The sequence below is a fragment of the Meles meles genome, chromosome 1 (genome assembly GCF_922984935.1).
Source record: "Meles meles chromosome 1, mMelMel3.1 paternal haplotype, whole genome shotgun sequence".
NCBI lineage: Eukaryota > Metazoa > Chordata > Mammalia > Carnivora > Mustelidae > Meles > Meles meles.
Genome location: NC_060066.1, coordinates 189,103,810 through 189,124,164, shown reverse-complemented (window position 1 = coordinate 189,124,164; position 20,355 = coordinate 189,103,810). Strand labels below are relative to the sequence as shown.

The 20,355-nt window shown below is 54.4% G+C and overlaps 2 protein-coding genes across 8 annotated transcripts; one reads left to right on the top strand and one right to left on the bottom strand.

Annotated features, from left to right (window-relative positions):
• Positions 1–44: 44 nt before the first annotated feature.
• SH3D21 (SH3 domain containing 21) lies at positions 45–13,329 on the top strand. 6 transcript variants are annotated; one of them, XM_045978903.1, is made up of 17 exons: positions 59–708; positions 1,040–1,140; positions 1,303–1,460; positions 1,564–1,627; positions 1,882–2,000; positions 2,242–2,332; positions 2,498–2,553; positions 2,644–2,689; positions 2,838–2,938; positions 3,057–3,143; positions 3,310–3,352; positions 11,276–11,369; positions 11,464–11,516; positions 11,646–11,740; positions 11,895–12,766; positions 12,861–12,924; positions 13,001–13,325. In XM_045978903.1, the coding sequence occupies exons 2-17, from the start codon at positions 1,137–1,139 to the stop codon at positions 13,070–13,072; spliced, it is 2,019 nt and encodes a 672-aa protein (XP_045834859.1). In that variant the 5' UTR covers positions 59–708; positions 1,040–1,136; the 3' UTR covers positions 13,073–13,325. The 6 variants fall into 6 exon arrangements, with proteins under 6 accessions (XP_045834849.1, XP_045834859.1, XP_045834839.1 ...); XM_045978914.1 differs by lacking the exon at positions 59–708 and adding an exon at positions 730–764; XM_045978893.1 differs by lacking the exon at positions 2,242–2,332 and having other exon boundaries at positions 45–764; positions 13,001–13,326.
• Positions 13,330–13,981: 652 nt separating this feature from the next.
• Positions 13,982–16,520, bottom strand: EVA1B (eva-1 homolog B). 2 transcript variants are annotated; one of them, XM_045978946.1, is made up of 3 exons: positions 15,413–16,520; positions 14,907–14,979; positions 13,982–14,655 (listed from the first exon to the last, which is right to left on the bottom strand). In XM_045978946.1, the coding sequence occupies exons 2-3, from the start codon at positions 14,971–14,973 to the stop codon at positions 14,225–14,227; spliced, it is 498 nt and encodes a 165-aa protein (XP_045834902.1). In that variant the 5' UTR covers positions 14,974–14,979; positions 15,413–16,520; the 3' UTR covers positions 13,982–14,224. The 2 variants fall into 2 exon arrangements, with proteins under 2 accessions (XP_045834902.1, XP_045834893.1); XM_045978937.1 differs by having other exon boundaries at positions 13,988–14,655; positions 14,907–15,009; positions 15,413–16,065.
• Positions 16,521–20,355: the final 3,835 nt, after the last annotated feature.

The window sequence follows — 20,355 nt, the reverse complement described above, 5'->3', positions numbered from 1 at the left end:
TCATTGTCACCCTGAGAGAGAGAGAGAGAGAGAGAGAGAGAGAGAGAGTGTGTGTGTGTGTGTGTGTGTGTGTTTGGGCGGGGGGTGATATCTGCTGTAGCAGCTTCAGGGAACTTGAAAGAGCTACTCTCAGGGCTGTCTCTGAGGCTGTTGCTCAGTTCCTTCCTCATCAGTGCCATGGTCAGTTCAGGGAGGAGACTGCCACCCTTTGCTGGCTAATAACTCATTGCCACCCTGGTGGTTTTTCATCCGTACCTTGTACAACCTAAGAGAACCAGATTCTTGCACTGTGGTGTAACGGGCAAGGACTTTGGCATCCAGAGTGGTGGGGCAGGGATCAAGGGTCGTGGTTAACAGCCTCAGCCTTCTGAGCAGGAAGATGACCAGAAAGCCCAGCCAGGATGGGACTGGCACCAGATGGGCCCTCAACTTCAGGCCTTGCTGGCTCTGGCCTTGGCTAGGAGCAGGAGCCTTGACAGCTCCTAAACTTCCTTTTTTCTTGTCTTTTCCCAAGGAGAGTCTGGGTGTGTTTTATGAAGGCGAACAGCCTGGTGGCACTCTGGGGTGGGGTTATGGGGAGAACGTGCTTTCCAGGGAAAGCAGAGATTTGGAATAGAATTCGGTGGTAGCTCTGCACACCAGAGCAGCTACCCAGCCCGCCCAGGGCCTGCCTCGGAGCCGCTGCGGCCTGCTGGGGGCCCCACCCTGGTATGTGCCTCTCCCACGTCTTCCCGTGCAGCTCACAGCCTGCCTGTGGGGAGAAGGTAGGCCAGAAAAGGCTTTGTGCCAATGGTGGGTGGGAGCCTCAGGGCCTACGGCTGCGAGAGGGAGGAGAGGCGGCTAGACTGGAATTTAAGTGACTGGGCCAGGAAGAGTAGGTGGGGGAGCTGCGGCCCCAGCACTGGCCAGAGACCCTGGAGTCTCCATTCCAGGGTTGGGGGCCCGAACCTGCTGAGCCAGGCCACCCCCTCTCCCACGCCCACTCCCAGCACCTGGGGCCGACCTATCCGCTAGCGTCTCCGCCTCCTTCACCTCACAGCCTTGCAGCTCGTCCCACCCTACCCTGGCCCAGTACTCGGCAGCCCGCGGGACAGCACTGTGCTCCCAGCCCGGCTCTGGAGCGAGACCCGGAAGCTATGGGTATGTGCAGAGGGTTTGGAGGGGCAGAAAAGGCAAGAGAAGCCTACACCACCACCCCGCTCTCCCGCTGTCCTTTATGCGGAGTCCGAGACTCGCGCCTAAGCCGGTGTGCCCAGACCCGTCCCTTCTGAGCTGCGCCCCCACCCCGTCCTTTGCCCCCAGAGGTGCTGGTCCTGACCGGATACCGTGCGCAGAAAGAGGACGAGCTGAGTCTGGCGCCCGGGGACGTGGTCCGGCAGGTGTCCGAGGGGCCCTCACGGGGCTGGCTGCGCGGAGAGCTGGGGGGTCGTTGTGGTCTCTTTCCCGAGCGCTTGGTGCAGGTGAGGCCAGGCCGCAGGTCGGGTGGATGAGGGTCTCAATGCGTGCCCACCCCCGGAGCTGAGAGCCACCGCCCCACCCCGGTCTCCTTGCGTTGGTTTCCAGGCGATCCCGGAGTATCTGCGCGCCGCCGGGGAGGCGCCGAGCCCGCGCTGTGCACGCCGCCGAGGTGAGCGCCAGGCCCGCTGGGCGGGCGGGCGGAACCTGCGCAGCTCCCGCATCCCCAGCAGGCGGCTCTGGGTGCGGCTCTGGGCGGGGCCGCTGGGGCACTCCGCGGCCTGTGATTGGTTCTTGGGTACAATGCTCCACCTTGGGGCGGGGCCTAGGGCTCCTGCTCGGGAGCCCCCGGCCCGCCCCTCTCGCAGCCCAGGGGACTTGGGGAGCGGGGCTCCAGCGGCCTGTTTCTCTCTTGTCTGACCCCAGGTCGCCCCGCCAAATCTCGGGGCCCCCAAAGATGGTGCAAGGTGAACTTCAACTACAGCCCGGAGCAGGCAGACGAGCTGAAGCTGCAAGCTGGGGAGACTGTGGAAGTGATAAAGGAGGTGAGGGGACGAAGTGATGAGAGGCTTTGGGCAGAGATGCTGGCGCACGTCCGTCCGCATGTGAGGGATGCGTGAAGAGAGGGTGTGGGCGTTGGGGTTGCTGAGGGACACAGAAATGGGAAAGTGAGGGAGCAAGGGAGGAGGGGGCATTGGGCAGAATCAGGGCAGAAACAAGGGTAGAAGAATTCTCGAGAGACCCTTGGGGCAGAACCAGATGGCCCTGCGTCCTCCTCCTCCCCAGATTGAGGACGGCTGGTGGCTGGGAAAGAAGAACGGGCAGCTGGGAGCCTTCCCATCCAACTTTGTGGAGTTGCTGGACAGTGGGCCCCCAAGTGAGACCTGCACCCTGTGACCCCGTGAACCCCTGTGACCAGACTCTATTGACCCTTCCAGTGGCCCGAGCCTGTGATCCATGCATCCTGACCCTGTGACCCCTTTGACCTCTCCCATGATCTAAACTGAATTAGCACACCCCCTGACCTCACTGTCCCCACCAGGCCTCGGGAACCCAGACATGCCTTCAGTCAGCCCTGGTACCCAGCGGCCTCCCAAGGTAAACTGGGTGCGGTGGGCGCAGACATGGTGAGTTCTTCTTAGAGGGGTGGAGGCTCAGCTTGTTCCTCTCTCCCCTTGCCCCCACTAGCTGAGCAGTCTGACCTATGACAGCCCTCCAGACTACCTGCGGACAGGTGAGCACCCAGCCCAAGGGTTCCTCGGAACCCCCTCCGAGCCTAGCTGACTTGGGGAAGGGGGAACCCAACCGAGCTATGGGGGAGGGAGTGCCTGAATGATCTGGAGAGAGCAGTTGGCTTTAGTGGACTGACCACCCCCCTACAGTCTCCCGCCCTGAGATCTACAGGGTCCTGTTCGATTACCAGCCTGAGGCCCCAGATGAGTTGGCGCTGCGGAGAGGGGACGAGGTGAAAGTACTGAGGAAGGTAGGAAAGCACAGGGCAGGGGAGGTGGCCAGGAAGGGCACGTTGAGAAGGCGTGGGACCCGGGAAGGCAGGAACTTGGGGATCTGGCTCACCTCCCCATGGTATCTTGTTCTCCCAGACCACAGAGGATAAGGGCTGGTGGGAAGGAGAGTCTCAAGGCCGAAGAGGAGTTTTCCCTGACAACTTTGTGCTCCCCCCACCCCCAGTGAGTATGGGGGCAGGCATTCAAGTTGGGGGTCAGGAGGGCGGGCAGGCTGCCCTGGACAAAGTTGGGGGTGGTGGTGATCAATGGGCATTCAGGCTACCCCTAAATGGCAGTGAATCGAGAAATGTGGAGACTCATCAGATTCTGATAACTTTGTTCTTCACAGGTCAAGAAGCTGACCCCACGGAAAATGGTGTCTCGGGAATCAGGTGGGTGCCCCGGAAGCCTGGGATTTGAGGGGGGGGGGCGGTGGGATTTTGCTCTCTGGGACCCCACCAGTTTAGTTGCCCATAAACACCCACGGCTTCCCAGTGGTGCTGTATTATAGTCCCTTAGGAGCTACCTCTGTCAGTTAAAGATCTGGTAGGTATTTGTGTGGGTCATTGTGTAGGAATGTGTCAGTTTGTGTGTGTGCATATTTCTTTGTGTGTTTTGAGAATGTGGCTATCAACATGTTTAGATTCGTTTCATTTTGTAAGGAAATACAGTGATCAATGAGTCTGTGTTTTTGAGACTGTGTTGTGTGTTTGCACGTCACATGAATGTGTCAGTGAATAGTTCTGTGAGAATGTTTTACTTCTCTTTTAATGGACTAGTTCACACATGCCCAAACTGCACATAATTTGCTTTGAAACAATAATGGAAAAAAAAATAATGAACACCCGTGAGCATTCATGAGCGGTCACCAAACCCAAGAACTTAATTATTGCTCGTGGTTTGTGCGCTCCTTTTCCTTCCCATTCTACTCCCTACCCTCCCTTCAAAAGATAACCACAATTCTAAATTTTGTTTTAATAATTCCCTTGAATTTTTAAATTTACTTAGCTAGGTATGTGCCTAAATAATGCATCAATTAATTTTTGCTTATTTTTGAGCTTGATAAGAATGGTGTCATGTTTATAGTTTTCTTTTTTTTTTTTTTTTTTAGATTTTATTTATTTATTTGACAGATAGAGATCACAAGTAGGGAGAGAGGCAGGCAGAGAGAGAGGAGGAAGCAGGCTCCCTGCCAAGCAGAGAGCCCGATGCGGGGCTCGATCCCAGGACCCCGGGATCATGACCTGAGCGAAAGGCAGAGGCTTTAACCCACTGAGCCACCCAGGCGCCCCATGTTTATAGTTTTCTGGGACTTGCTCTTTCCGATCAACATTATATTTCTTTTTTTTTTTTTTTTAAAGATTTTATTTATTTATTTGACAGAGAGAGAGATCACAAGTAGGCAGAGAGGCAGGCAGAGAGAGAGGAGGAAGCAGGCTCCCTGCGGAGCAGAGAGCCGGATGCGGGGCTCGATCCCAGAGAGCCGGATGCGGGGCTCGATCCCAGGACCCTGAGATCATGACCTGAGCCGAAGGCAGCGGCTTAATCCACTGAGCCACCCAGGCGCCCCTCAACATTATATTTCTAAGATTAATCCATGTCATATCTAGATGTAAGTTCATTAATTTTTCTCTGCTGTATAATATTCCTTGCAGGGAATTTACCACAGTTTATGTATGTTTCTGGTCTCCTCCTGATGTTAGCCATTTTCATTGTTTCTAGTTTTAGTCTCAACAAATACTGCTGCCATGAACAATTCTGTGCCTGTGTTCTGGTGTGCAGGTACAATCATTTCTCTAGGATATAATACTAGGGATGCCATTCGAGATCGTAGGATTTGTGAATATTCAACTTTTATGAGATAAAGTCAGTTTGGCTTTCAGAGTCATTGTATACTTTAATTTTACACCATCAGTATATGAGAGCCTGTTATTCCAAGTCCTCTTCAACACTTGGTATTACCAGATTTTACTTCTTTTGTGTGTGAATCTAGTTGGTACAGAATAGCATCTCATTGTGACTCCATTTGCATTTCCCTGTTTATAACTGGTTGGGGTTCTTTAAATATACTGAATACCAATCCTTTGCAGGTTACATGCCTTACAGATATTTTTTTTCATTGTGGCTTGTCATCTCTTTTTGTATAATGGTGTTCTGTGATGAAGGGGCGTTCTTAATTTTAATGTAGACATAGCAGTCTTTCATGGTTAGCAGGTTTTTTCTTGTCTAAGAAATTCTTCCTGCTCCAAGTTCAGAAAAGTTATTTACATTTTCTTTAAAACTTTTAAAGTGTTGCCTTTTGTTTTTAAGTGCCTTTATCTTTGTGGCATTGATTTTTAATGAGTAACCCAATTCTACTTTTTTCCATATGGGCAATAAATTGTTCCAGCACCCTGTATTACTCTCTGCTTACAAGTTTTGCACAGCTTTCATAAGATTTACTTCTAGATGCCTCAGATTTTTTTGTTATGTCTGTTAAAAAATTAGATAGAGGCCCCTAGCTGGCTCCATTGGTGGAGCGTGCCACTCTTGATCTTAGGGTTTTGAGTTTGAGCCCCCTGTTGGGTGTAAATATTACTTAAAAATAAAATCTTGGTGTGCCTGGGTGGCTCAGTTGTTAAGCATCTGCCTTTGGCTCAGGTCATGATCCCCACGTCCTGGAATAGAGCCCAGCCCCGCATCCGGCTCTCTGCTCAGCGGGAAGCCTGCTTCTCCCTCTCTCACTCTCCCTGCTTGTGTTCCCTCTCTCACTCTGTCTCTCTCTGTCAAATAAATGACCTGAGCCAAAGGCAGATGCGTAAGCGTAACAACTGAGCTACCCAGGCCCCCCTATCTTTAGCTTCTTAGTAAGTTTCCTATGAAGATAGTCATGTCATCTGTGACTAATGACAATTTTGCTCTATCTTTTCCACTCCTTATGTCTTTTCATTTTATTTTCTCATTCTACTATAGTGGCTAGGGACTCAACACAAGGATAGAAGTTGTTGTGTTAAACATCATTACCACGTTCCTGATTTTAAGTGGAATGTTTCCAGCTTTTCTCCTTTAACAGTGAGACTTACTTAGAACCTTTTTTTTTCTTTTTATTTATTTATTAAAAGATTTTATTTATTTATTTGACAGAGAGCACACAAGCACACACAAGCAGGAGGGAGCGGCAGGCAGAGGGAGAGGGAGACGCAGAGCAGGGAGCCCGATGTGGAACTCAGTCCCAGGACCCCAGGATTATGACCTGAGCTGAAGGCAGACCCTTAACTGACTGAGCCACCCGGGTGTCCCTAGATCCTTTTTTGTCAGATTAAGAAAGGGCCTTTCTATTTCTAGTTTATTTATATTTTTTGTGAGTGTGTGCTGAATTTTTTCCAAATTGTTTATGTGAATCTTTTGAAATGATTTCTCTGAGTTTTCTCCTTTAATCTGTCAATGTGATAAAAGACATTTGTAGAATTTTCTAATGTTATGCCACCCTTGTATTCTTAGGATCAATTAAATTAGTTATGGTTTTATTATCTTTTCATATACTATTATCATATACTGTTATCTTTTCATAAACCTTTTTCCTAAGGTTTTAGCATTTATTTTTATTGTCCTTCTCTGGTTATGAATAATATACTGGCCCCATAAATGAGTTAAGAGGTACACATTTTGTTTTTTAATTATCTGGTAGATCTTAAAAAGATGGGAATCATTATGGGGGCAGGTGGCTTGTTCAGTCTGAAGAGTGTACGACTCTTGATCTCAGAGTTGTGAGCTTGAGCCCCACACTAAGGACACAGTTTACTTGGGGGAAAACAAAAAAAAAGATGGGATCTCATTCCTAGAGAGTTGATAAAACTTGCCTATAAATCCATCTCTGATCCTTTCTTTTCGTTTTGTTTTGTTTTTTCCATTATGGGAAGATTTTAAACTACTTCCATTTCCTTTTTCTTTCTTTCTTTCTTTTCTTTTTTTTTTTTTTTTTTTTTTAGTTTCTTTAATAGTTACTGGAAAGTTTGGCTGAAATTCTTTCTTTTTCTTCTTTGTTTTGTTCTTTGTTTTGTTTGACTTAAATCAACAGAAATTTAATCTCTCATGGTTCTGGGGGCTAGAAATCCAAAATCAAGATGTTGGCATAGCCATGCTTTCTGTGAAGAGTCTAGGGGAAGCATCTCTCCTTGTCTCTCAGCTCCTGGGAGTCGCTGGCTATCCTTGCCGTATAGGTATATCTACCACTCTTCTCTGCCTGTCTTCATGTTGTTGTCTTTACTGTGTGTTTATCCAAATTTTCCTCTTCCAATAAGATCACCAGTCACTGGTTTAAGGCCATGATAGAGTGTGACCTCCTCTTTTTATTTTTTAATTGTTTATTTATTTGACAGAGAGACAGCAAGAGAACACAAACAGGGGGAGTGGGAGAGGGGAAAGCAGGCTTCCTGCGGAGTGGGGAGCCTGATGAGGTGTTTGATCCCAGGATCCTGGGATTATGACCTGAGCCAAAGGCAGATGCTTGATGACTGAGCCACCCAGGCACTCCTCTTAACTTGATTAAATTTGCAAAGACCCCTTTACAATTGCTGTTCAAATGGCTTTACCTTGGAACTCAGATGGGAGGGATCTTGCATTTTAGGAGGCTTGCAGTGTTCTTTCTGTTTCCTGGTCCCTGGGTAACCATGGCTGGCCAGAAATCTAGCTAAAATTCTCGAATCAGTTTTATTTTCATTTTTTTTAATTTGTTTTGTTTTTTTTTTAATTTATTTTTAAAGACTTTATTTATTTATTTGACAGAGAGAGATCACAAGTAGGCAGAGAGGCAGGCGGGGGAGGGGGGGGAAGCAGGCTCCCTGCTGAGCAGAGAGCCCGATGCGGGGCTCAATCCCAGGACCCTGAGATCCTGACCTGAGCTGAAGGCAGAGGCTTAACCCACTGAGCCACCCAGGTGCCCCTAATTATTTGTTTTTAAAGTAATCTCTACACCCAACGTAGGCCTCAGACTCACCACCCCCAGATCTAGAGCCTCACGCTCCACTGATGAGCCCCCCAGGTACCGCGAGAAAACCCTTTTCTATTGCACCTTTTGTTTTCAAGCTTCATGTTGTTCTAGTATGTGTTGTACTTCATTGCCTTTCGTTGCCCAATAATATTCCATTATGTGAATGTCTGAGATTTTATCCATCTGTTTGCCGATGGACATTGTGTCGTTTTTACTTTTAGGGGTAGGAACATTTGTGTACGAGTTTCTGTGTTGGCTGTTTCCTTTTCCCTTGGGTATAAGCCGAGGAAAGGGAGCTCTGGCCGCTAGGATAGCTCTGTGTTTAGCTTTGAGAAGAACTGCCTTCCAAAGTGCTTGTCCCGTTTTATATTCCCACCAGCAATGCATGACGGTTCTGCTTTTTCCACATCTTCACCAACATTTGTTACTCTCTTTTTTGTTCTAATCATCCTAGTCAGTGTGGGGTGGTATCTCATTATGGATCTGCTCTACCTTTCTCTGCCCGCTTACATGTTGAACGTCTTTTCATAGGTTGATTCCCAATTTGTATATCTTTCAGAGAAATGTCTATTTGGGTCCTTTGCCTCTTTTTTCATCAGGTTCTTTGACTTTTGACTGTTGACTTCTAGAGTTTTTTAAATGTCTTGAGAAAAGTCCCTTATCGGGCATTGACTTTGCAAATATTTTCCCCCATCCTTGTCTTTTCACTTTCTTACTGGTGTCCTTTAATGCACAAACGTTTTACATCTGAAGGAAGTCTCATGTCTGTATTTTCTCTTTGGTTGCTTGTGGTTTTGGTGTCCTATCTATGAAACCAGTGCCAAGTCCAAGGCTGCACCCTAAATCCAGTGTCTTCCCTCCACCGTGGCAGCAAAGCTGCCAATCCTTGCAACCAGCCCCGAGCTGCGGAGCAGTGTCTGCACAGACCAGGCTGGCGAGGGCGGGGCAGGGATGGGGGCAGGCGCCGGCAAGGGCGCCATCAAGCGTAAAACGCTTCTCAGGCTATCGTATGCCTTTGGTCCATTTCCAAAGCCCTGCAGTGGTGGTTTTGTCCAGCTTTCTAGTTGCCTTTCGAGGTGAGGATTTGTCTACCACGTCATTCAGCGGTAGCCAAACCCCCTTTCATTATGCATTCTTTCCACCACTGCTTTCAAATATTCTGTTCCTTGTATCACTATGCTTCCAGCTTACTAATTCTCTCCCTGGCTTTTTGACTGTTTTACCTGCTCTTTAACCTATATTTTATTTATTTCAAGAATGCTGTTTTTCGGGGTGCCTGGGTGGCTCAGTGGGTTAAACCTCTGCCTTCGGCTCAGATCATGATCTTGAGGTCCTGGGATGGAGCCCCACATTGGGAGCAGCCAGGAGCCTGCTTCCCCCTCTCTCTCTGCCTGCCTCTGCCTACTTGTGATCTCTGTCTGTCAAAAAATAAATAAAATCTTTTAAAAAAAGATTAAAAAAAAAAAAGAATGCTGTTTTTCATCTCTAGTCGCTCAGTTTTCCTTCCCCGCCCCCAGACTTGCCTGTTTATTCCCGATGGTCCCTTTGTTGCCTGCCCCGTAGCACAGCTGTGCTCTCTGACAATTCCAGCACCTGCCGTGCGTCGTGTCTGCCGACTCCCATTGTCAGTGGCCTGCCTTCTCGTGTGTTTTGTGATCTTGGTGTGTGAGCTCAGGACTTGATCCCAACCTGAGGGAGTTCACGCACCCGCCTCGGAGGGGAAGCCTTCTTCCAGAGAGGTCTTGCTTCTACTTCCCAAGCTGCTCATCGGCCAATGTACGAGAAACTGAAGTCAGAGTGAACATTCACTGAGCTTTCACTCCATGCCTCATACTCTTCTAAGCAGCTCACACGAGTGGGGTCCCTCCAACCTCACAGTAGCCGCCCCCCCACACCAGGTGGATACTGTCATTACGCACGTTGTACAGACGAGGATACCAGGGCGCAGATACCAGGGCACAGGGCGGCTGAGTGACACGGCTGGTCCTTGCACAGCTGGCGCGGAGTGGAGCGGGACGTCAGAGCCTGGCGTCCGGCTCCGGGGTCTACACCAGCACACTGTGCATCCCGTCAGGATTCGTGTGCGTGTCTGCGTGTGAGACCGTGTGTGTGACTAAATGCCAGCAGATGTGCGTGCCTCGGCCGGAGCGGCTGCTCGGTGCCCACAGATATGAAGGTCACTGCGTGTGACTGTTCACTCGGACCTTACCTTCTCAGCGTGGCCATCTCTGACCACCCCATTTAGAACTGACATTCCCCTGATTGTTCTTCCTCAGTAACAGCCAGTAACTCTCTCACACATAATACAGTCTACTTTTGCTTATGTCTGCTCCCCCCGTGGAAGCCGAGCCCACCCTGACTGCTGTGGGAACACGCTGTAGGCGGGGGGAGTGCGGCCGGGGCCCAGGTCGGAGGCTGCTGCCCTAGTCCAGGTGAAGGGGGTGGTGCCTTGGGTTAGAGTGCTTAGTGGCACTCTAAGGGTTGAATTCAGGACCTGTTTTGAAGGTGGAGCGATCAGGATTTACTAGTGGTTTGGACAGTCCAGCATAAGGGAGTGAGAGAGGTCAAGGATGACTCATTTTGTCATCTGGGCAAGTGGGTGAGTGTGGGAGGTGGGGAACACTGGACAAGAGTCAGATTTGGGGGACGGGAAGTGAGAGCTCAGTTTTGGGGGTGTTGAGTGTGTGATGCCAGTTAGCTCCCTGAGTGGAAAGGGAGAGGACACTGGGATAGAAATCTGGAGAGGCTGCGGATGAAAATGTGGGAGTCATTGGCTTACCGATGCTAATTAACTCCATAAAACTAGGTGAGATCTCTTAGGGAGTGAATGAGATAGAGAAGACCAAGAAGTTCTAGGGTGGGGGGGTTGGATTGGGAAAAGTTATTGCTGTGGGCTAAGAAAAAGATAAAGTCTGTACCAGGGAGGCAGCCATGGGCACCGAGCAGGGAGCAGGTTGTCGAAAAGTATGGATAGGAGCGCCTGGCTGGCTCAGTCTGTAGAGCGTGCGACTCTTGATCTCAGGGTTGTGAGTTTGAGACACGTGTTGGGCACAGAGATTACTTAAAAAAAAAAAAAAAGTATGGATAAAACTTGGCAGGATATGAAGCCATGTCCTCTCCACAGCCTTCCCTGACACCTGTCTCCTGCTAGGCGTCCCTTCAGGTTGCTCCCATGGTTCCTTATGTCCCGTGGCATGAGGATGGTCGGCTTCCCTCGAGTTCTGAAGAGGCAGAATCAAATGTTCATCTCTTGTCCCTCGTCCCCTATGCAGAGGACAGGGCCAGCAACTGTTAGACGAATGGATAAGGGAGTGAATGAGTGCCGCACTCCCTTCTCCTCTCCCAGCTCCTATAAAGGAACCAAAAAAGGTGACGCCCAAATCAGCCCTCCCTCCAGTCAGGAAGCTGATGACAGCCCCCACTGGGCCCAGCAAAGCCAAGTAAGGAGCAGGGTGGGGTGGGGGAAGGAGGAGAGTACAAAGGAAATGCTGCTCCCTGTTGCCCACCTCCTGGTCTGATGGGGATATGTTCCAGGCCTTCTTGGACACCCAGCGGAGACAGTCAGAAGCGCCCCTCCCGAGACTTGGGTAGGTCTCCTTGCCTCCCTCTGTTGGGAAGGAATGGGGGACCGGGATAGGGTGGCTGTGCTGAAGGACAGAGACGGGGAGAGACTTGGGGTCAGAGGAGCCTGGACCCCTGAGGTTCTGCTCTCATAGGCTCTGGTGGCAGCTTCCTCAGCGGGGGTTCAGGCCACACTGGTAGAAAGGGACCAAAAACCCAGGCTTCCCGCCAGCGCTCTGCAACTAGTCAGGTAAGAGGTCCTGAGACACCGGGACCACTGGACAGAGTCCGGTTCCCATATCCCTGGGATATGTGAGGGGGGAAGGATCCCAGGCCAAGGGGAACCTGACTCAAACTGTCAAGGTACCCATCCCTCAGCTGAGCCCTCACCCCCATCACCACAGGAGGAAGAGCAGAGCAGCCTAGCGAAGGCCTCTCCTGTGAATAAAACCCCCACTCTGGACAAGACCCCCAGCCCAGAGAAGACTCTGTCTCTGGATAAGGCCACCACTCCAGAGGAAACCCTGACTCCAGATAAGGTCCCCGTCTCAGAGTGGGCCCTGACTCTAGAGTTCAAGGCCCCAGCCCTAGCAAACCCCACCCCACAGGAGGGCCTGACTCTAGACAAGGCCCCCAGCCCAGACAGCCTAATTTCTGTGGATATGGCCCCTGCCCCAGAAGTCCCACCAGAGGATGAACTCCTTGGCCCAAAGATGGTCCCTCCTGTGGATGAGGTGCCCACCCTGGAAAAGATCTTGACCCCTGAGCAGGTGCTCTCTGATGAGGCCTCTACTAGAGACAACACTCAATTCCATCACTTCTCTCCGGAGCAAGCCCTGCCGAAGTTCACGTCTCCTGCGGCCAATGAGGCTCGATCCCTAGAGGTCCACATGCCAGAGAAGGCCGATCTCTGCATGATGACACACCCTCTTGATCAGAGCGACGTCTCCCCATTCCAGTCTAAGTCCAAGCCAGGGTCCATGCCTGCCCTTGAGAAGGCTACAACCCTCCTCCAGGAGGCACCTGGGAAGCATGAGGGTACCCCAGAAGAGGCAGCACTCCCCAAAGAGGAGGTGGCCCCCAAAGAGGTAGACCCTACTCAAAAGCATCCTCATTCTATCAAGTCGACTCCAGACCCCCAAGAGACTCCCACCCCACTTTCCCGGCTTCCGCAAAATCTCACGGACAGCACAAGTGACAGAGGCGATATAATGAGGCTACAGGACGAGATGGAATCTTTAAGGAGGTCGCTGGAGCGGATGGGGGTGCAGCTGGAGTAAGTGGGGAGGAGGGAGGAGCGGGGTCAGGGAGGGGGCCGGTGGCTCTAAGCCTGCCCAGCCCACGCCTCCCCCTCGACCTCCCGTCCGCAGGAGGAAGCTGACGGACATCTGGGAAGAGCTGAAGAGCGAGAAGGAGAAGCGCCTGTTGCTGGAGGTGGGTGGGGTGCGGGTCCTAGGGGGCTGGAGGCTGGCCCTCCCTTCGGCCTGTCCTGACGCCCTCTCCCGACTAGGTGCAGATGAAGCAGGGGACTCGGGAGTCCCGGATCCAGGGCTCCGTCCACGCGCAGACGCAGACGCACTGAGGGTGGGCCCGGTAGGGACCACGGCGGGACTTGGGAGCAAGTCAGGCTCCGGCCACCCACGACCTTGCACACGACTTTGAGAAACGCAAGAAAGTAAACCGCCGTGTACGCGCTCGCCGCGCCTGCCTGGTCCGTGCGGGGGCGGGGCCTGCGTGGCGGGGGCGGGGCCGGCCGGGCGCTCCCGGCCCTCCGCATTCCTGACGGGCTCTCCCGGGCACATCTGGCCAACATGTGGCTCCCATTACCGATCCCAAGGCCTCCGCGCGGCTATTTTTATCCACCGGATGGCGGGGGTGGGTGGGGGGTGTCTCCTTCGGACGTCTGCCGGGTGCTGGAGAAATGGCCGGCAGGAGGGGCCCAGGCGGGGTCGGGCTCTGCCCGCGGGCCCGGATTCCGGAATCCAGCTGTGCGCCAGAGGAGGTGGGCGGGCCTGCTCTCGAGCCGGGACCCCTCCCAGCTGGCCCCATAGTTCGCTGCTGCAACACATCTCTGCTAGGAGCCCCGCTCAGGCACACACGGTTAACTCGGGCTAATAGTACCTCAGCGTCAAGGGCAGGGTCCCGGGTCCTGTGTGTGTGTGTGTGTGTGTGTTTAGTGATGCAGGATCCCAGGGGCAAAGTGCGCCCAGGCCTTCGCCGGGAAGGAATGCATTTGTGAGGAAGGAATGCGAGTGATAACTTGTTCTGTGCGTAAGGCTGTGAGGTGGTGGAGGGAGTGTTTTTTCAGTCTGTGAACTAAATGCAAGCATGTATGCTCAGGTGTTGGGTGGGTTGATGGAGGTGGTCAGTCTGGTTAAAAGAGTCAGCAGGGTCTCAATCTGGGTCCCCCTGCATGGCAGGAGCCTGGAGGATGTTGGGGACAGAAGTAAGAGAGGGAGACTGAGTCACTGAGAATGCAGTTTTCATTGGTCACTTATCGCTTAACCGATCGCAGGAGAAGGGCTGGGGACCCTGTGCCCTGTCCTCCCCCGCGGGCTTTCTGGCAGGACTGGGGATCTCAGAAGGTGGGGATCCAGGTCCAATGGCACTGGGGGAGCCGTGGGGGCGGGGCCTCCATAGCACCGTGGGCAGGGGCAGTCCCAATGTCCTGGGGCAGCTATGAGTTCCTGCGCATGTCCAGTACGCAGAGCCCCTTGCAGCGGGAAGGGGCCGGTCAGTAATAGTGCATGCGACCCAGGGTGCCTGTGGCCGTGGGACTGGGCCCCAGCGTGCCAGTGCCCAGCAGGTCTGGCTGCCCAGTGCGCCAAATCTCCCTTAGGATCCGTTCCCGCTCCTCCAAGCGCTGCGCCCGCTCCAGCTCCTCTGCCGACGTGAAGACGTTGACGCTCAGCGGCCCGTCTGGCTCAGCCGTCAGCTCTGGGCCCGGCAGCGTGTCATCCGGGCCCAGCCGCGTCACCGTGTCCTCTTCCTCGTCCTCGTCGTCCTCGGGTTCGAGGGTGCTGCTGCGGGCGTCCCGGCGCGGAGCAGGGGCCCGAGGCCGCGGGCGGGGAGCGCAGGAGATACTGATGACTAGTAGGCACAGCGTTAGCAGCAGGCCAAAGCAGACTCCCAGCACGAAGTAGAGGCCAAAGCTCTCGGGGTTAGCTGGGGGTCAGAGGGCAGAAGTCATGGAGGAGCCCTGCCTACCTGGCGGGTGGGAGTTATTCCACTGCGGAAGGACTCCAGGTTCGAAGTTTGGGGGGGAAGGACAGTCCTCCTTATTTGAAAGACATTAGGTAGCCTCCATCGGTCAGTGAGGGACGGGGAGGATGGGGCTGGGAGGTGGGGAGGAAAGGGGTGGAGTGGGGCCTCAGAGGGGCAGGGAGGGGCCCATGCCCCCCGGGGCCCGCCCTCACCGCGGATGTGCGCGTAGGCCGCCAGGCTGTTGCTCAGCAACTCCATGTCCCTCCGCGGGGCATCCATGCTGCTCTGGGGGCGGAGGGGCAAGCCCCCGTCAGCCTGCGGGGTCAGCAAGGTCAGATCCCAATCCCCAGCCAGGAGCTGATCCTGACCCCGCCTCCTCCGGGTAGCTCCCCTAGCTGGAAGAGCAGCCCCGGGGTCCAAACCGGAGACAGCAGCTCTCTAACTTTGTTACAGACCTGCGCCCTGCCTGGGGGATCCTTTCCCTGGACACAGACGCCCCTCCAACTTGAGGGGTCAGGGAAGTGGGCCGCAGGAGGCTCCGCCCCCTTGTGGGGTCCCCAAATGACGCCCGGTTTCGCCGTCCCGGTAGTGGGATGGAGGAGCGAGACGCGAGTGCCTTCTCCACTCCCAGGGCGGGCTCCGGGGGCGAAGCCGCCTCCCTCTCCCCTCCTGCCCACCCCGCTGGGACCCACCGGCCCAGAGGCCGGGGCTCACTCACCGTCAGCGCCCCGCTTCCCCGCTGCCGGTCCCGGCGCGTTCGGCGGCCGCATACACCCGGACCCGGCCGCTCCCGCCCCGTCCGGTCCCAGCTTCCCCTCCTGCCCGGCTCGGCTCCCAGGCCGCTGCAGCGCGGGCGGGACACGGGCCGAGGGATCAGCCGGCCGAAAGTTTCCTCCGAGGAAAGAGGAGGGGCGGGGCGGGGCGGGGCGGGGCGGGGGGAGGCGGGGAGGAAAAGGGCCGGGAGAGGAAGGGGAGAGGAGCGAGCGACTGGGAGGAGGGGGAGCGAGGCCGGCGGGGCCGTCTGCTCTCCCACAGGAAACCGCTGGGGAGGCTGGAGGCAGGGTCCCGCCCCAAGCTACTAATAACAAAAATAATGAAGTTCTGCCCAAGTCTGTGTGTGTGTGTGTGCCCCCCTTTGTAATATTCTTTCATTTAATTCTAACAATCCTATAAAGTGAGTGCCATTGTCGCCACTTGGCAGATAAGTAAACTGAGTCACGGAGATTGAATAACTTGACTAAAGGGTCAGTATTTGAACTCAGTGCTCTTGGCCCCTAGAGCCCGGGCTCTTAACCTCTTCTCTACACCTTGCTCTTCCTCCCAGAAGGCCCTCTCGCCCAGGGAAGACTGCCCCTCTTCTGCAGTCCTCCCCCAGATAGTGAGTTTACAGCAGAGGGGGCTCGGGCTGGGAGAGCACGTCCAGCTGGCAGAGCTTCTGTCACACGGGGTTAATGAGTGTTGGGCTGGAGCTTGGAGCGGGGAGCAGGTCAGCCTTGCCCAACCCGCCTGGAGGTTCTGCTGGCTCTGTGCTCTTCTGCACCAGAGCCTGCCCGGGGAGATGCATTTTCTCCTGGCTCAACCTGCCGCTGCGCTCGCCTGCCTTTCCACCTGGGCTCCGCTTGTGCGCGCCATGTGTTGTATGATCCATGTGTGCGGCCTGGGTCTTCTTCCCGCTCAGACTCTCAGCACCCCCCCTTGTGGGCCCCCCTTCCTGCGCTGGGGCTTGGGTGAGGGGGAGGCCTTCTTGGCGGGAGCCTCAGAGAGGAGGAGGGAAGGAAGGGGGAGAGGAAATTGCAGACATAGCTGAAGGCGCGGCCTGAGGCCTGTGGGCCGGTGACCCCCCTGTCTGTCCAGGCTGGAGACCCCCCATCCCCAGTCCTGAGACTGGGTTCAAGCAGGGGGCAGATCTAGATGGAGAAAGGACAGACCCGCTCCCACGGAGATGGGAAAGGACTCCTGGGTGTCTTTGTGACTGTTGAGTCTGTTTTGTGAGCGTGTGTGCAGGCATTTCTGCCTTTATTTGTATATTTGTGTGTGTCTTTCCTGTTTATCTGCTTGCGCATTTGTCGGGGGCGGGGGCGGGTACCGCTGCGTGCAAACCCCTGCAGCTTCTGGTCGTCAAATGCTCCCTCCCGGGATTGGGGAGGACGACCTGGGAATGGGAAGGGCCTCCTGAGAATGGGGGCTCAGGGACACAAACCCCTGCCCTCATGGAGCCGGCTCGCGGTTGAGAGACAACTATTCCATGAAGAAAGTAGCCTCGGTGCTGCTGAGGCTCCGGGTGATGGAGCACACCTGCAGGCCGCTCTCCCGGGCGCGTGGGAGGGGACACCCGAATCCCGCCGCGTGGGGCTCAGGGCGAGAGCGGCGGCAAGAGTCACCAGGCCTCGGAGCCAGAGGGCCTTGGGGTGCCTCTCTCCCGGGTGCAGCAGAGGGGGCGTGGGGCCACCCCCGCGGGGGACCTCGGCCGTTACAGTCCATGTGGCGGGGAACCTGAGAGTCTGGGGGTTGGGGGTAGCGTCACGGTTCCTGACGGACTTTGGAGAGACCCCGGTGGGGACCCGGGGCAGCACGGGCGGGCATGGGAGCCCGGAGTGCGGCGAGGGCCGCAGCCTTGCGGGCAGGCGGCGCCCAGGGCTGGATCGCAGAAGTGCCGCTGTCCAGGTGAGGCGGGGACACCTTCCGAGATTGTGTCAGCAATTCCCGCCCTGCCTGTGGCTGTGAGGAAAAGAGGACGTTCGACCACCGCTTGACGCTGGGCCGGAGCACCTGAGGGAAGCGTATGTGGGGTGCAGGTTTTGGGGGGTGGTCAGAGTTGCCTTTGAGATAGATTTGAGATGTGCGTTAGATACGCGGGGGAGGTGTCAGGCAGGGGACCCTGGGAGGAGTCTGGGCTGGACATGAGTTTGGGAGCCCTCGGCACAGAAGATGGATGGAACTCCCCGGGAGTGGGTGAGATCATCTGTGGGGCAGGGAGGGAGGAGAAGCCGCTAAAGCCCGAGCTCTGCGCCCCTGGGTGGCTCAGTGGGTTAAGCCGCTGCCTTCAGCTCAGGTCATGATCTCAGGGTCCTGGGATCGAGTCCCACATCGGGCTCTCCGCTCAGCGGAGAGCCTGCTTCCCTTCCTCTCTCTCTGCCTGCCTCTCTTGTGATTTCTCTCTGTCAAATAAATAAATAAAATATTAAAAAAAAAAAAAAAAAAAAAAAGCCCGAGCTCTGCTTGCGCAACCTTGAGGGTTCTCGTGGGGGGAGGAGTCAGGAGATCGCGGAAGCGGGGTCAGGAGATCGCAGGGGCGGGGTCAGGGTGGAGAAGGGGTAGGGAGACACCCTTGAGGTGGGAGAAAGAGCCGGCTGGGCATCACATGAGCAGACAGGTGGACGCGGCCAGAATCTAACCACTGGCCGTGGTATTAGTGGGTTTCCAAGGGCGCATGGGTTCACTGGAGGCCTTCCATCACATGGGAACGTTGGTGTGTGCTGCAGCTGTCCTCGGACTGACCTTGTGTCTTGAGGATGTTGGTCTGAGTGTGTAGGGCGCCCACCTAAGTCTTCCCGAGGGGCCACGTGCACGCCTCTCTGCATTCATGAGAGCATAGAGGTTTTGGATCTGTTCGTGTTTAGCTGTTGCGGTGCTATGTAGACCTCTGGGTATGGCTGAGCTGCTGACGCAGGTGTCTATGCCTTGGTGTGTGACTCAGCCCTGGTGAAGCCAGTGGCCATGCTGAGCAGAGTGGGGGTTGAGATGCTTCTTGGTCCCTTCAGGGACTGGGGTGTACAGGGTACCCAGAGTGTTGCCTTCCTCTAGGGGGATGCATGGGGCCAAGCTAGGCTGGGTGGAAGGAGTAGCAGCCTTGCCCTGGAGGGTTCTGAAGAAGCTGAGGGCTACTCCTGGAGGCCCTGGGGAATGTGCCTTTGGCCCAGGTGGGCCGTCGCCACAGCCCTCATGCCCTCCTGACCACTTGCCTGTCTGCTTTTCTGCCTGCCTCGCTCTGCCCGCCCTGCCCGCCAGCCAGTCTGTAGGTGTTCCCAGCCACCTGCTTTCCGGTTGTGCTGGCTGGCATCTCTGCATATCTGTCACTCGCTTGCCTGGCTTGCATCCCATCTCTCTACCTGCTGATTTCCTCCCTGTCTGCCAGCCTATGACTGACCTGCTGCCCGTCCACCTGCCCACTGGCTGGCTGCCTCTCTGCTCTCCTGTCAGCCTGTGAGACTAGAGATTTGTCACCTTGGCAGGCACAGAGAGTGATCCTAGGATGAAACTCAGGAAAGACAGATCTTTTTTATTTTTTAATTTTTTTAAAGATTTTATTTATTTATTTGACAGACAGAGATCACAAGCAGGCAGAGAGGCAGGCAGAGAGAGAGGGGGAAGCAGGCTCCCTGCCGAGCAGAGAGCAGAGAGCCCGATGCACGGCTCGATCCCAGGATCCTGGGATCATGACCTGAGCTGAAGGCAGAGGCTTTAACCCACTGAGCCACCCAGGCGCCCTATTTTTTAATTTTTTAAAAATATATTTATTTATTTGACACAGAGAGAGAGAGCACACAAGCAGGGGAGGCAGCAGAGGGAGAAGGAGAAGGAGGCTCTCCAAGGAGCAGGGAGCCCAATGCAGGGCTTAATCCTAGGACCCTGGAATCACGACCTGAGTCGAAGGCAGATGCTTAACCCATTGAGACACCCAGGGGTCCCAAGACAGGTCTTTTTTAATGAAACAAGTTAAGACAGGTCTTTGATGGGAGTTCAGGGGGCTGAGGGATCCAGGGCCTCTGGGAGGGCTCTCAGCGGGGTTGGCATATTCAGGGCCCAATGCAAAACCCTACTCTGCTCCCTTCCTCAGTGGTCAAGCTGGGGGTCTGTTCCTGACACTAGGTCCTCCCCACTGAGGGGTTCAGGGGCTGACGAGGTCTTAGATGGAGGGAAGAAGGCAACCCACTCATGACCTCCTTGGACCTACCCAGTCCTCTGAATACTCCTCAGCCCCAGGGACAGCTGCTGGGAAGAAGCCACAGTGAAATTTATAGAACGAACAATAAGTGGATATTGAGTGCCCTCCTGGCACCTGGTACTTGGTTGGCTAAGTGCTACGTGCACTTCACCTTCAGATCCTCCCAGTGGCCCTGCGCAGTTTGTAACGGGACTCCATCTAAGGCGGAGGGCAGCAAGGCTCAGGTGAAGCCCGAGTGTGTGGTCACGTGGCTTTAAGGGGCGGGGCCTAGATTTGAACTTTAGAGCCTCTGCTCCCAACCAATCTTCCACTGGGCGGTTCTAGGTCACGGTTCCCCACCCTGTCAGACCCAACGTTGCCTTTTCATGATACTCTGTATGGATCCTTTTATGCTCCTGAAGTGAAATTAATGCTAATATGCCCACCTCCATGTCTAATTAAAAATATAAAGAAAGAAAAGGTAATAGATATAGTCGAAGTGGTCACTCGCTTGGAACGTGACAGCTGGTGTTGGGACATTGCGGTCATGACTGTTTTGGAAATGGTGAGGAGCTCTTGGTAAAGTTCTGAACGACATGGAGTACAGATTCCCTCCACTTCACATGGTCGTTGCATTTCCCGAAGGTTCCGTGTACATTATGTGTCCACCAGTCCTTTGTGTTTATGTATAAAAGGGAGTTAGATTCTTGGCTCCGGTCACTGTAAACATGTTTTCA

Excerpts from the sequence above, each read along its gene's own strand:
- SH3D21 (XM_045978876.1), top strand. The coding sequence starts at position 711 with ATGTGCCTCTCCCACGTCTTCCCGTGCAGCTCACAGCCTGCCTGTGGG. Across the intron at positions 3,353-11,275 it reads AATGGTGTCTCGGGAATCAG|CTCCTATAAAGGAACCAAAA; the intron begins GTGGGTGCCCCG and ends CTCCTCTCCCAG. Across the intron at positions 11,741-11,894 it reads AGCGCTCTGCAACTAGTCAG|GAGGAAGAGCAGAGCAGCCT; the intron begins GTAAGAGGTCCT and ends CCATCACCACAG.
- EVA1B (XM_045978946.1), bottom strand. The coding sequence starts at position 14,973 with ATGGATGCCCCGCGGAGGGACATGGAGTTGCTGAGCAACAGCCTGGCG. Across the intron at positions 14,656-14,906 it reads GGCCTACGCGCACATCCGCG|CTAACCCCGAGAGCTTTGGC; the intron begins GTGAGGGCGGGC and ends TCTGACCCCCAG.